This window comes from Plectropomus leopardus, chromosome 19 (assembly GCF_026936395.1).
Source record: "Plectropomus leopardus strain MGB_pleo_1.0 chromosome 19, ASM2693639v1, whole genome shotgun sequence".
Lineage (NCBI taxonomy): Eukaryota > Metazoa > Chordata > Actinopteri > Perciformes > Serranidae > Plectropomus > Plectropomus leopardus.
In genome coordinates, this window is record NC_142194.1 from 16707905 (window position 1) to 16722982 (window position 15078).

Consider the following 15078-nt stretch of genomic DNA (forward strand, 5'->3'; position numbering starts at 1 on the left):
ATTATGCCTGTATATGATCAGGCAACTATTAAAATCCTACAGATATTAAATAAAATAAATATAAATAAATTAAATATCATACAGGCAACAAACACAAAAGCTTAATAATAAAGGCTTACCTGTGCTCTTGCTGCCCTTGCCCCATCCTGCCACCCAGCATTTCGTGCCAATGGGGAAGGATCTGGAATTGCTGACATCTGTACACACAGGCTGGATATAATCCTGGAGATTGACCCGCTTACTCAGCCTCAGCAACGCAATATTGATACCTGGCAACTGGCTAACTAAAATCCTCTTTACACCCACAGACATCTCAAACTCGTCAGAGCCGTTCACAGGTCGCTGACCCACAAACACTCTCCACTCACTGGCATCTGGTTTGGAGCTGTAACAAGGATAAAAATGTTCAGTGATTTCAGTCCTAAATGTCTTACATAATTAATGAATGAAAAAAAAAACAACCCAAAAAACCTGTACTTACCTAGAGAAACACTGCGCAGAGGTGAGGACAAACCTACGAGAGATGAGGGTTCCCCCACAAGTGTAGACGCCGTTTTTGTGGAGACTAACCATCCAGGGCCACATCCCTCCAGGCGCAACACCACTGTCACCGATAGCGCGGCTGTTCATGGGTGCTCTGCCACACACTTCCCCTAAATAGATAAAAAGAAAAAAAAGACGCAGATATATATAACAGATAAAAAGAAAAAATTCAAGGAAATTTCACCTAAATATTTATCCTCAGTACACTCACTTGCAGGGGTTGTTGCACTTTGGGTAGTAGTACTTGGTTTTGCCGTAATTGGTTTTGTCGTTGGTGTTGTGGCAACTGGCAGACCAGGACAGGTGTAGCTGCTGTCAGCATCCAGCCCACTGGAGGTGAAGCGGACAAAGCCTGGCTTATCAGAGCTGATGTGGGAGTCGATCCAGGACTGGTATCTGGACACTCTGGCGTACACTCCCGGCAGATTGGGCCGAGCACAGCCAAAACCAAAACTAACTATTCCAGACTGGATCCAGACGGGGCCCTGCTTGTTCACCATCGGACCTCCTGAGTCACCCTGAGGAGACGGAGAGGACACGTCTGAGGATTTCACTAAGTCCTAAACACATTTACCAACAAGTGAGAGATTGAATGAAGCAGCCTACCTGACATGAGTCTTTGCCTCCTGCCAGAACACCAGCACAGATCATGTTGTCTGTGACTGTGCCGACTCCATTGAGACAGTTACACTGTCTGTTCCCCAGAACTGGCACCTCCACTTCTTGCAGAGTTTCAGGGAACGGTAATGACACTGAGGGAGCAACGAGAAGAGAGACAATTCACACATCCATCAGCTGTTTATAGGACACTGAAACTGAACTGTTTGTCAGCAACAAGCAGACTCACCTCCCTCCTGGACTGCACCAAAGCCAGTGACCCAGCTATCAGTCCCGTTGTTGAACACACTGTCACTGGCTGCCAGACACACAGGTCTGATGTAGTCTGTGAATGTGACTGCTGAGGAGAGTCTGAGCAGAGCAATGTCGTTGTCGCTGGTGGAACTGTCATAACCTGGGTGTAGCACGATCTCAGCAACACTTCTGGACACTTCGTTTGGGTTGTTGCCCTGCAGGTTCTGACGACCCAGAGAAACCTGCCATCTAGAAGTACTTGTGCTGAGGTAGAAATGACAAAACGTTTTAGTTTTAGGGTTAATATGGACCAAAAGTAAAACTAAGGAATGAGACACTTAACAGGTTTTTTTTTTTTTTTCATATTTCAGTTTCTCACCTGGAGAAGCAGTGAGCAGCAGACATCACCCACTCTCTGTTGATGAGGGAACCACCACAAACATGGCTGCCAAATCTCTGCAGACTAACCTGCCAGGGCCAACTTCCAGCTGGAGCGTCTTCACCTCCAACTATCCTGTTGTTCAGGGGAGTGATGCCACACACTGCAAACAACAAGGCACAGAAATACAACTGTGAACTAGCACAAAAACACTCACAATAATTTAAGAACTTATGAAACCAAATGCAACTGGGAGCAGCGGTGATTACAAGAATGTATTTCCTGCAGAAAATGCAACATGAATGCTGAAAGCTGAATGCATTTCAAAGCATCATGGACATGCAGAACCAATCAGACACAGACACTATGATGATTATTAGCTTCATATCAGTATGGTTTGTACATTTCTGATCATGGAGACACTTAATGGGAGCATCAGAGCAGACACTGGGGTGCACAGCATGACACCACATGCTAATATGAGAAGACTGACATCAACATATACAGTATACTGAACAAATTGTTCCCTGAACTGTCACTCTACAAACAAGAGACAACTATAAATGCATATTCAGAGGACTGCTGTAATCAGGATACTTACATTCAGCACTTGATGCTGTGGATCCTGAATCTATAGTCGTGTCTGGTCCTGCAGTAGCAGGAAGAGTAACAGCAGGAGCTGGCAGACCAGGACAGGTGTAGCTGCTGTCAGCATCCAGCCCACTGGAGGTGAAGCGGACAAAGCCTGGCTTATCAGAGCTGATGTGGGAGTCGATCCAGGACTGGTATCTGGACACTCTGGCGTACACTCCCGGCAGATTGGGCCGAGCACAGCCAAAACCAAAACTAACTATTCCAGACTGGATCCAGACGGGGCCCTGCTGGTTCACCATCGGACCTCCTGAGTCACCCTGAGGAGACGGAGAGGACACGTCTGAGGATTTCACTAAGTCCTAAACACATTTACCAACAAGTGAGAGATTGAATGAAGCAGCCTACCTGACATGAGTCTTTGCCTCCTGCCAGAACACCAGCACAGATCATGTTGTCTGTGACTGTGCCGACTCCATTGAGACAGTTACACTGTCTGTTCCCCAGAACTGGCACCTCCACTTCTTGCAGAGTTTCAGGGAACGGTAATGACACTGAGGGAGAAATGAGAAGAGAGACAGTTCACACATCTATCAGCTGTTTATAGGACACTGAAACTAAACTGTTTGTCAGCAACAAGCAGACTCACCTCCCTCCTGGACTGCACCAAAGCCAGTGACCCAGCTATCAGTCCCGTTGTTGAACACACTGTCACTGGCTGCCAGACACACAGGTCTGATGTAGTCTGTGAATGTGACTGCTGAGGAGAGTCTGAGCAGAGCAATGTCGTTGTCGCTGGTGGAACTGTCATAACCTGGGTGTAGCACGATCTCAGCAACACTTCTGGACACTTCGTTTGGGTTGTTGCCCTGCAGGTTCTGACGACCCAGAGAAACCTGCCATCTAGAAGTACTTGTGCTGAGGTAGAAATGACAAAAAAGTTTTAGTTTTAGGGTTAACATGAACCAAAAGTAAAACTAAGGAATGAGACACTTAACACGTTTTATTATTATTTTTTTTTCATATTTCAGTTTCTCACCTGGAGAAGCAGTGAGCAGCAGACATCACCCACTCTCTGTTGATGAGGGAACCACCACAAACATGGCTGCCAAATCTCTGCAGACTAACCTGCCAGGGCCAACTTCCAGCTGGAGCGTCTTCACCTCCAACTATCCTGTTGTTCAGAGGAGTGATGCCACACACTGCAAACAACAAGGCACAGAAATACAACTGTGAACTAGCACAAAAACACTCACAATAATTTAAGAACTTATGAAACCAAATGCAACTGGGAGCAGCGGTGATAACAAGAATGTATTTCCTGCAGAAAATGCAACGTGAATGCTGAAAGCTGAATGCATTTCAAAGCATCATGGACATGCAGAACCAATCAGACACAGACACTATGATGATTATTAGCTTCATATCAGAATGGTTTGTACATTTCTGATCATGGAGACACTTAATGGGAGCATCAGAGCAGACACTGGGGTGCACAGCATGACACCACATGCTAATATGAGAAGACTGACATCAACATATACAGTATACTGACAATTGTTCCCTGAACTGTCACTCTACAAACCAGAGACAACTATAAATGCATATTCAGAGGACTGCTGTAATCAGGATACTTACATTCAGCACTTGATGCTGTGGATCCTGAATCTATAGTCGTGTCTGGTCCTGCAGTAGCAGGAGGAGTAACAGCAGGAGCTGGCAGACCAGGACAGGTGTAGCTGCTGTCAGCATCCAGCCCACTGGAGGTGAAGCGGACAAAGCCTGGCTTATCAGAGCTGATGTGGGAGTCGATCCAGGACTGGTATCTGGACACTCTGGCGTACACTCCCGGCAGATTGGGCCGAGCACAGCCAAACCCAAAACTAACTATTCCAGACTGGATCCAGACGGGGCCCTGCTGGTTCACCATCGGACCTCCTGAGTCACCCTGAGGAGATGGGGAGGACACGTCTGAGGATTTCACTAAGTCCTAAACACATTTACCAACAAGTGAGAGATTGAATGAAGCAGCCTACCTGACATGAGTCTTTGCCTCCTGCCAGAACACCAGCACAGATCATGTTGTCTGTGACTGTGCCGACTCCATTGAGACAGTTACACTGTCTGTTCCCCAGAACTGGCACCTCCACTTCTTGCAGAGTTTCAGGGAACGGTAATGACACTGAGGGAGAAATGAGAAGAGAGACAGTTCACACATCCATCGACTGTTTATAGGACACTGAAACTGAACTGTTTGTCAGCAACAAGCAGACTCACCTCCCTCCTGGACAGCGCCCCAGCCAGTGACCCAGCTATCAGTCCCGTTGTTGAACACACTGTCACTGGCTGCCAGACACACAGGTCTGATGTAGTCTGTGAATGTGACTGCTGAGGAGAGTCTGAGCAGAGCAATGTCGTTGTCGCTGGTGGAACTGTCATAACCTGGGTGTAGCACGATCTCAGCAACACTTCTGGACACTTCGTTTGGGTTGTTGCCCTGCAGGTTCTGACGACCCAGAGAAACCTGCCATCTAGAAGTACTTGTGCTGAGGTAGAAATGACAAAAAAGTTTTAGTTTTAGGGTTAACATGAACCAAAAGTAAAACTAAGGAATGAGACACTTAACACGTTTTATTATTATTATTTTTTTTCATATTTCAGTTTCTCACCTGGAGAAGCAGTGAGCAGCAGACATCACCCACTCTCTGTTGATGAGGGAACCACCACAAACATGGCTGCCAAATCTCTGCAGACTAACCTGCCAGGGCCAACTTCCAGCTGGAGCGTCTTCACCTCCAACTATCCTGTTGTTCAGAGGAGTGATGCCACACACTGCAAACAACAAGGCACAGAAATACAACTGTGAACTAGCACAAAAACACTCAAAATAATTTAAGAACTTATAAAACCAAATGCAACTGGGAACAGCGGTGATTACAAGAATGTATTTCCTGCAGAAAATGCAACGTGAATGCTGAAAGCTGAATGCATTTCAAAGCATCATGGACATGCAGAACCAATCAGACACAGACACTATGATGATTATTAGCTTCATATCAGTATGGTTTGTACATTTCTGATCATGGAGACACTCAATGGGAGCATCAGAGCAGACACTGGGGTGCACAGCATGACACCACATGCTAATATGAGAAGACTGACATCAACATATATACTGAACAAATTGTTCCCTGAACTGTCACTCTACAAACAAGAGACAACTATAAATGCATATTCAGAGGACTGCTGTAATCAGGATACTTACATTCAGCACTTGATGCTGTGGATCCTGAATCTATAGTCGTGTCTGGTCCTGCAGTAGCAGGAAGAGTAACAGCAGGAGCTGGCAGACCAGGACAGGTGTAGCTGCTGTCAGCATCCAGCCCACTGGAGGTGAAGCGGACAAAGCCTGGCTTATCAAAACTGATGTGGGAGTCGATCCAGGACTGGTATCTGGACACTCTGGCGTACACTCCCGGCAGATTGGGCCGAGCACAGCCAAAACCAAAACTAACTATTCCAGACTGGATCCAGACGGGGCCCTGCTGGTTCACCATCGGACCTCCTGAGTCACCCTGAGGAGACGGAGAGGACACGTCTGAGGATTTCACTAAGTCCTAAACACATTTACCAACAAGTGAGAGATTGAATGAAGCAGCCTACCTGACATGAGTCTTTGCCTCCTGCCAGAACACCAGCACAGATCATGTTGTCTGTGACTGTGCCGACTCCATTGAGACAGTTACACTGTCTGTTCCCCAGAACTGGCACCTCCACTTCTTGCAGAGTTTCAGGGAACGGTAATGACACTGAGGGAGAAATGAGAAGAGAGACAGTTCACACATCCATCGACTGTTTATAGGACACTGAAACTGAACTGTTTGTCAGCAACAAGCAGACTCACCTCCCTCCTGGACAGCGCCCCAGCCAGTGACCCAGCTATCAGTCCCGTTGTTGAACACACTGTCACTGGCTGCCAGACACACAGGTCTGATGTAGTCTGTGAATGTGACTGCTGAGGAGAGTCTGAGCAGAGCAATGTCGTTGTCGCTGGTGGAACTGTCATAACCTGGGTGTAGCACGATCTCAGCAACACTTCTGGACACTTCGTTTGGGTTGTTGCCCTGCAGGTTCTGACGACCCAGAGAAACCTGCCATCTAGAAGTACTTGTGCTGAGGTAGAAATGGCAAAAAAAGTTTTAGTTTTAGGGTTAACATGGACCAAAAGTAAAACTAAGGAATGAGACACTTAACACGTTTTATTATTATTTTTTTTTTCATATTTCAGTTTCTCACCTGGAGAAGCAGTGAGCAGCAGACATCACCCACTCTCTGTTGATGAGGGAACCACCACAAACATGGCTGCCAAATCTCTGCAGACTAACCTGCCAGGGCCAACTTCCAGCTGGAGCGTCTTCACCTCCAACTATCTTGTTGTTCAGAGGAGTGATGCCACACACTGCAAACAACAAGGCACAGAAATACAACTGTGAACTAGCACAAAAACACTCACAATAATTTAAGAACTTATGAAACTAAATGCAACTGGGAGCAGCGGTGATAACAAGAATGTATTTCCTGCAGAAAATGCAACGTGAATGCTGAAAGCTGAATGCATTTCAAAGCATCATGGACATGCAGAACCAATCAGACACAGACACTATGATGATTATTCGCTTCATATCAGTATGGTTTGTACATTTCTGATCATGGAGACACTTAATAGGAGCATCAGAGCAGACACTGGGGTGCACAGCATGACACCACATGCTAATATGAGAGGACTGAAATCAACATATATACTGAACAAATTGTTCCCTGAACTGTCACTCTACAAACAAGAGTCAACTATAAATGCATATTGAGAGGACTGCTGTAATCAGGATACTTACATTCAGCACTTGATGCTGTGGATCCTGAATCTATAGTTGTGTCTGGTCCTGCAGTAGCAGGAGGAGTAACAGCAGGAGCTGGCAGACCAGGACAGGTGTAGCTGCTGTCAGCATCCAGCCCACTGGAGGTGAAGCGGACAAAGCCTGGCTTATCAGAGCTGATGTGGGAGTTGATCCAGGACTGGTATCTGGACACTCTGGCGTACACTCCCGGCAGATTGGGCCGAGCACAGCCAAACCCAAAACTAACTATTCCAGACTGGATCCAGACGGGGCCCTGCTGGTTCACCATCGGACCTCCTGAGTCACCCTGAGGAGATGGGGAGGACACGTCTGAGGATTTCACTAAGTCCTAAACACATTTACCAACAAGTGACGGATTGAATGAAGCAGCCTACCTGACATGAGTCTTTGCCTCCTGCCAGAACACCAGCACAGATCATGTTGTCTGTGACTGTGCCGACTCCATTGAGACAGTTACACTGTCTGTTCCCCAGAACTGGCACCTCCACTTCTTGCAGAGTTTCAGGGAACGGTAATGACACTGAGGGAGCAACGAGAAGAGAGACAATTCACACATCCATCAGCTGTTCATAGGACACTGAAACTGAACTGTTTGTCAGCAACAAGCAGACTCACCTCCCTCCTGGACTGCACCAAAGCCAGTGACCCAGCTATCAGTCCCGTTGTTGAACACACTGTCACTGGCTGCCAGACACACAGGTCTGATGTAGTCTGTGAATGTGACTGCTGAGGAGAGTCTGAGCAGAGCAATGTCGTTGTCGCTGGTGGAACTGTCATAACCTGGGTGTAGCACGATCTCAGCAACACTTCTGGACACTTCGTTTGGGTTGTTGCCCTGCAGGTTCTGACGACCCAGAGAAACCTGCCATCTAGAAGTACTTGTGCTGAGGTAGAAATGGCAAAAAAAGTTTTAGTTTTAGGGTTAACATGGACCAAAAGTAAAACTAAGGAATGAGACACTTAACACGTTTTATTATTATTTTTTTTTTCATATTTCAGTTTCTCACCTGGAGAAGCAGTGAGCAGCAGACATCACCCACTCTCTGTTGATGAGGGAACCACCACAAACATGGCTGCCAAATCTCTGCAGACTAACCTGCCAGGGCCAACTTCCAGCTGGAGCGTCTTCACCTCCAACTATCCTGTTGTTCAGAGGAGTGATGCCACACACTGCAAACAACAAGGCACAGAAATACAACTGTGAACTAGCACAAAAACACTCACAATAATTTAAGAACTTATGAAACTAAATGCAACTGGGAGCAGCGGTGATTACAAGAATGTATTTCCTGCAGAAAATGCAACATGAATGCTGAAAGCTCAATGCTTTTCTAAGCATCATGGGCATGCAGAACCAATCAGACACAGACACTATGATGATTATTAGCTTCATATCAGTATGGTTTGTACATTTCTGATAATGGAGACACTCAATGGGAGCATCAGAGCAGACACTGGGGTGCACAGCATGACGTCACATGCTAATATGAGAAGACTGACATCAACATATACAGTATACTGACAATTGTTCCCTGAACTGTCACTCTACAAACCAGAGACAACTATAAATGCATATTGAGAGGACTGCTGTAATCAGGATACTTACATTCAGCACTTGATGCTGTGGATCCTGAATGTATAGTCGTGTCTGGTCCTGCAGTAGCAGGAAGAGTAACAGCAGGAGCTGGCAGACCAGGACAGGTGTAGCTGCTGTCAGCATCCAGCCCACTGGAGGTGAAGCGGACAAAGCCTGGCTTATCAGAGCTGATGTGGGAGTCGATCCAGGACTGGTATCTGGACACTCTGGCGTACACTCCCGGCAGATTGGGCCGAGCACAGCCAAACCCAAAACTAACTATTCCAGACTGGATCCAGACGGGGCCCTGCTGGTTCACCATCGGACCTCCTGAGTCACCCTGAGGAGACGGGGAGGACACGTCTGAGGATTTCACTAAGTCCTAAACACATTTACCAACAAGTGAGAGATTGAATGAAGCAGTCTACCTGACATGAGTCTTTGCCTCCTGCCAGAACACCAGCACAGATCATGTTGTCTGTGACTGTGCCGACTCCATTGAGACAGTTACACTGTCTGTTCCCCAGAACTGGCACCTCCACTTCTTGCAGAGTTTCAGGGAACGGTAATGACACTGAGGGAGCAACGAGAAGAGAGACAATTCACACATCCATCAGCTGTTTATAGGACACTGAAACTAAACTGTTTGTCAGCAACAAGCAGACTCACCTCCCTCCTGGACTGCACCAAAGCCAGTGACCCAGCTATCAGTCCCGTTGTTGAACACACTGTCACTGGCTGCCAGACACACAGGTCTGATGTAGTCTGTGAATGTGACTGCTGAGGAGAGTCTGAGCAGAGCAATGTCGTTGTCGCTGGTGGAACTGTCATAACCTGGGTGTAGCACGATCTCAGCAACACTTCTGGACACTTCGTTTGGGTTGTTGCCCTGCAGGTTCTGACGACCCAGAGAAACCTGCCATCTAGAAGTACTTGTGCTGAGGTAGAAATGACAAAAATGTTTTTAGTTTTAGTGTTAACATGAACCAAAAGTAAAACTAAGGAATGAGACACTTAACAGTTTTTTTTTTGTTTTTTTTTCATATTTCAGTTTCTCACCTGGAGAAGCAGTGAGCAGCAGACATCACCCACTCTCTGTTGATGAGGGAACCACCACAAACATGGCTGCCAAATCTCTGCAGACTAACCTGCCAGGGCCAACTTCCAGCTGGAGCGTCTTCACCTCCAACTATCCTGTTGTTCAGAGGAGTGATGCCACACACTGCAAACAAAGGTCCTCTAATAAGTGTTGATCTTAAATTAAGTGTGCTAACCCAAACATAGAAAGTAAATTAAGTGATAAATGCAACATAAAAACCGGTACAGCACTAATAAACATGGATTTCTAAGTACACTTGAAGTCTAGAATTCAAACTAAGCACGCTGATCAGTAGTTCAAGCGTGTATGAGAGATTTGCATTTTTCTGTCTTTGGTGACTCCTACTGGCAGCATCAAACAAGACAGATTGCCAAACAGAAGTGTTAACCTTGACCATTCATTCTTTCACTACATAAAGAGCGTGACTATTTTTAACAGGATTGTCATCTTTTTCTTACAAAAAGCTATTAAGAGAAGATTATTACAAATATATATAACATTAATAAAAACAGCTAAAGCATGAAGTAACTTCAATTCAAAACCACTATTTTCCACAGTTGTGTGTCAGCATCATTCTTTATTTTACCGCTGGGGGGCTAAGAGAGAATAAATTTACAGATTTTAGAAATATTACACTGCTTCTAATACTGAAAGAATAACACACAAATAATCATGCATATTCAACATACTGTGGTGTTCTGCTTACTTACATTCAGCACTGGGTGTGGTATATGCATGAACTGTGGTTTCGGATACTGGCTCTGTGGCTGTAACATCTGGTCCTGCAGTAGCAGGAAGAGTAACAGCAGGAGCTGGCAGACCAGGACAGGTGTAGCTGCTGTCAGCATCCAGCCCACTGGAGGTGAAGCGGACAAAGCCTGGCTTGTCAGAGCTGATGTGGGAGTCGATCCAGGACTGGTATCTGGACACTCTGGCGTACACTCCCGGCAGATTGGGCCGAGCACAGCCAAACCCAAAACTAACTATTCCAGACTGGATCCAGACGGGGCCCTGCTTGTTCACCATCGGACCTCCTGAGTCACCCTGAGGAGATGGGGAGGACACGTCTGAGGATTTCACTAAGTCCTAAACACATTTACCAACAAGTGACGGATTGAATGAAGCAGCCTACCTGACATGAGTCTTTGCCTCCTGCCAGAACACCAGCACAGATCATGTTGTCTGTGACTGTGCCGACTCCATTGAGACAGTTACACTGTCTGTTCCCCAGAACCGGCACCTCCACTTCTTGCAGAGTTCCAGGGAAGGGAAGGGGTACTGAAACATAAGAAAAATATGTATGTATATACAGGATCTTATTGGACTGTGTCATGTAGCAAAAAGGCAGGAAAAATCTCTTAAACCTTGACTTATACAACTCTCTCCTGAAAACAAAAAAAAAGAAAAAAAAAGACTGTAAAAACAACATGGCTGAATCGACTGTGTAAATATTGGATATTTAAGCATGTGCGTAACTGTGCAGCTGCTACAAGTCTAAATCACCTATACATGTTTACATCCTCACCTCCCTCCTGGACCGCGCCCCAGCCAGTGACCCAGCTATCAGTCCCGTTGTTGAACACACTGTCACTGGCTGCCAGACACACAGGTCTGATGTAGTCTGTGAATGTGACTGCTGAGGAGAGTCTGAGCAGAGCAATGTCGTTGTCGCTGGTGGAACTGTCATAACCTGGGTGTAGCACGATCTCAGCAACAGTTATGGACACTTCGTTTGGGTTGTTGCCCTGCAGGTTCTGACGACCTAACGATATGCTCCATCCTCCTGGCTCTGAGCTGAAGGTAAAATATAATAAGAAATATTAATAGTGGAATTAGGGCACAAGCTGGCATAGAAATGTGTGTATATGTACTGGTTCACCCTGCTTCCAGGAATGTCAAGTATTTCAGTATTTAGAAATTTCCCCCCTGATACTCCTTCTTAGACAAATATTGGTCAAATGCCAGTCCTGACTGAATCATTTTAATGATAAAGACCATGTTGAGGCTTGTATCACTCACCTGGAGAAGCAGTGAGCAGCAGACATCACCCACTCTTTGTTTATAAGGGAACCACCACAAAAATGGCCACCAAATATCTGCACACTCGCTTGCCATGGCCAACTTCCAGGTTGTGCATCTTCACCTCCGACTATCCTGTTGTTCAAGGGAGCAGTGCCACATACTGAAAAAAACATCAGAATAGATTAGATTAGATAGATTACAGAACAAATTTTAGAAGCTAAATCAGTGAAAACATTTTAAATTAATTAAGTATGCTGACATGTCAGGCCTCCGCAGGACCCAGTTGTTCAGGTTTTTCATCAGAGTTTATCAACAATTTAAAATTGGTTGTTTAAAAGAAAAAACAAGATTCTAAAACTGGATTAGATAAAGTAATCTGGTGTTAATTTTGATATGGATAAAACCTTCAGTATGTATTGTTCAAAACTTTTAGTAAGATTGGGATTAAAAACAAACAAAAACTCCTGATCCTGATCCCAGCAAAAGCATGGATTCAGAATTAGGAAAAAAATAATACAACTTTAAAATGAAAAAAAGATTTTCAATTGGTTAGTAAATGTATACTTATTTATGTTATGCACCTGATTTGATGAACCATTACAGTGATAAAGAATATAGACCTTGGGCTACCTATAATGCCTTTCAGTAGAGTTATGTTTAAACAAAAAAGGGATTTAGTCCCCATAAAACAATCCCCAAATAGCAGGCAAAATCATAAAAGAAATACAGATATAAAAATAAGTTAAACATTTTATAATAATTACAATAACACAGTCAAAAGTAGTTTGAACAACTGCACACCTGTGCTGTTTTCCCTCGTCAATTACAAACACAAAAAGTATCCCCGTGCTGGCTATTCTACCTGTTGTTCTTTCCATGGTCAGCAGCCTACATTGTAATATTTAGTCCCATTTACAGAACTGGTTATTGGAATTTGGTCTTGAAAAGTTTGTGTCTGGATCAGGTTCATCCAGTTCAATGTTGCTTTAAAAACGCAGCTCAAAAGTAAAATGGATCATCTGATCCTGGATAGCAAACCATGATCTTTCCAAATCCTAATCTCTCTTCTCATCCAGATTATTTTTTTGATCAGTTTGGCCCTGGTTGTTACTGGCATAAAAAAACCCACATTTTTCTTCACTTGGAAAACAGTGAAATGTAAAAGCAATATGGAACCTAGACATTTAAATTGATATTCAATGTTTTCAACTCACCATCAAGTTGAGCATGTGACTCTAGGAAAAAGACAAACAAATGGGTTAGAAAATCAATCTGAGTAGTCTGAGGTATTTTTTAAGGGCAACACCCCAATAGAAAAGAAACATATTACATACCTGTTTTTCAAAAACATACCCTATTTGAACAATTAAACTTGAAACAAAATCTATGTTATTTCATCATAGCATTCGGCTTGCTAAGGATCGGCAATCTTTGATATCTAAAGACCTATTTTGGCTAAATAAATTAATAAAAAAAATTTAAAAAATTAAATCTGTATGGAGCCACAAAGCATATCTGAGCTGATAATGGGCATTCATTATTGTTTTACCAAAAAGTGTCTGCTCTGCAGTGGGCTATTTATGATTATTTGATACTTAAACTTTGCAGCGTTGGTGGTGAAAGCAAACAAATCTGTCCACACACTATTAAATTCTTTGTTTTCCTCCAAGCCTTGTCCATTTTTGGATTTGGATTCCATAGTTAGCCTTGGGAGACTAACCAACACTATTGATGTCCAACAAAATTTAGAGGAAACGGCAACAAATTTAAAGTAATAAGTGCCAAGCTTCATATGTATGATGCATTCTTTGGTTGATGAAACATTAATAACAGTTTTTATTCTGTGTGTAGGCTGATCATTTTTGCAATGACAGAATGTGAAATCACTTTAGATCTTACAACAGTGATGTGTCAAAATTATGATCTTATAAAAATAACCTTTATTTCATTTTCTGTCAAAGCCACATGAGGCCACTGGAGAGGAGCTTAAGAGCCGCATGTGGCTCCAGAGCTGCAGGTTGCCTACCACTGAGCTCAAATATATATTAGACTTTATTAGATTAAAATGTACAGGTTTCCCATTGAAATCATGCCTCACAAACAACATTCAACCACTTTCATGTTCCATGATCACAAGACAATGCCAGCAAGCCAAGGTCAAGATCAAACAGCCTTAAAAGTAACATTAATGGGCAGGAAGATTATTTAAAATAAAACAAAAAGTTCATCTTAAACTCAGCCTACACCTGTATATTAAACTATTTTGCTAGTTGCTAACTATTTTGTTAGTCCAATCTAAGTGTGACTTACCTGCAGATAAAAGGCTTGCTAAAGTCAACACGCAGATCCACTTGTGCACAGCCATTGTGTGACTACACGGTTCACGTTTGTCACTCTTTATATGCCTGGTTTGACCTGTCACCTGCCACTAGGAGTGCTCCTCCCACGAGGCACCCCACCTAAAATCTGAGCAGTTTCCTTGTTACTTTTGCTTAATTTCTGGAAAAAAGCCTCCAGTTATCCAGTGATGTCATCTCATAGTACTCATATTAGAAACCACTGTTTAAGGTGGAAGCCCTTTCATTGTAAGAATTAAAGATGTAATGAGGATAGCTGGCTAATCACATGGACAGCTGGACTTTTTAAAAATCTAGATAGAAAATACTTTTGATTTTCATTTTTTTCAATGTGATATCTGGATGAAAAATTTGATTATTATAGCTGGTTTAATGACAGAGAATTGCCTGTTTCACAGTCTAAATAGAGCTTAATAGGACTCCATTAATGCATAACTTTTATGGCTGAACTTAACTTCTTTTGTGTCCACACTGAAGGAGTGGACAAACCAGTCACATTTGGGACTTTTGCAAACCCAGTGCACATACCTGACATGTCCAGCAGTTGAGAAACAGCCAGCAGTGGAACATTTCTGAAGATGTGACAAAAGTTGTAGTGGTCATTGTTTGTGGAAGAATCGTGTATGTCAGCACCTTGGCTGTCTCTGTAGAGATAAAAATAGCATTTCAGAGACAAAACACCGTCTGGTTATGTCACTGCCGTCTTACAGGCTAGCTATTATCATGCCGATGTGACGGGACAT

General features: G+C 44.0%; 1 protein-coding gene across 1 annotated transcript in view; it reads right to left on the reverse strand.

Moving 5' to 3' along the window:
• LOC121958385 (uncharacterized) overlaps nucleotides 1–14409 on the reverse strand; it is a 16215-nt gene extending 1806 nt beyond the window's left edge. Inside the window, exons 1-32 of the mRNA XM_088069749.1 lie at nucleotides 14289–14409; nucleotides 13193–13213; nucleotides 11976–12138; nucleotides 11482–11750; nucleotides 11089–11234; nucleotides 10667–11000; nucleotides 9917–10079; nucleotides 9527–9795; nucleotides 9286–9431; nucleotides 8888–9197; nucleotides 8289–8451; nucleotides 7897–8165; nucleotides 7656–7801; nucleotides 7258–7567; nucleotides 6662–6824; nucleotides 6270–6538; nucleotides 6029–6174; nucleotides 5631–5940; nucleotides 5035–5197; nucleotides 4643–4911; nucleotides 4402–4547; nucleotides 4004–4313; nucleotides 3405–3567; nucleotides 3015–3283; nucleotides 2774–2919; nucleotides 2376–2685; nucleotides 1775–1937; nucleotides 1391–1659; nucleotides 1150–1295; nucleotides 755–1061; nucleotides 482–653; nucleotides 120–385 (exon numbers count right to left, since the gene is read on the reverse strand). Coding sequence (XP_087925875.1) covers nucleotides 120–385; nucleotides 482–653; nucleotides 755–1061; nucleotides 1150–1295; nucleotides 1391–1659; nucleotides 1775–1937; nucleotides 2376–2685; nucleotides 2774–2919; nucleotides 3015–3283; nucleotides 3405–3567; nucleotides 4004–4313; nucleotides 4402–4547; nucleotides 4643–4911; nucleotides 5035–5197; nucleotides 5631–5940; nucleotides 6029–6174; nucleotides 6270–6538; nucleotides 6662–6824; nucleotides 7258–7567; nucleotides 7656–7801; nucleotides 7897–8165; nucleotides 8289–8451; nucleotides 8888–9197; nucleotides 9286–9431; nucleotides 9527–9795; nucleotides 9917–10079; nucleotides 10667–11000; nucleotides 11089–11234; nucleotides 11482–11750; nucleotides 11976–12138; nucleotides 13193–13213; nucleotides 14289–14343 — 6751 coding nt within the window. The 5' untranslated portion in view covers nucleotides 14344–14409. The remainder of the gene's footprint in view (nucleotides 1–119; nucleotides 386–481; nucleotides 654–754; nucleotides 1062–1149; nucleotides 1296–1390; nucleotides 1660–1774; nucleotides 1938–2375; nucleotides 2686–2773; nucleotides 2920–3014; nucleotides 3284–3404; nucleotides 3568–4003; nucleotides 4314–4401; nucleotides 4548–4642; nucleotides 4912–5034; nucleotides 5198–5630; nucleotides 5941–6028; nucleotides 6175–6269; nucleotides 6539–6661; nucleotides 6825–7257; nucleotides 7568–7655; nucleotides 7802–7896; nucleotides 8166–8288; nucleotides 8452–8887; nucleotides 9198–9285; nucleotides 9432–9526; nucleotides 9796–9916; nucleotides 10080–10666; nucleotides 11001–11088; nucleotides 11235–11481; nucleotides 11751–11975; nucleotides 12139–13192; nucleotides 13214–14288) is intronic.
• Between the last annotated feature and the right edge of the window lie 669 nt (nucleotides 14410–15078).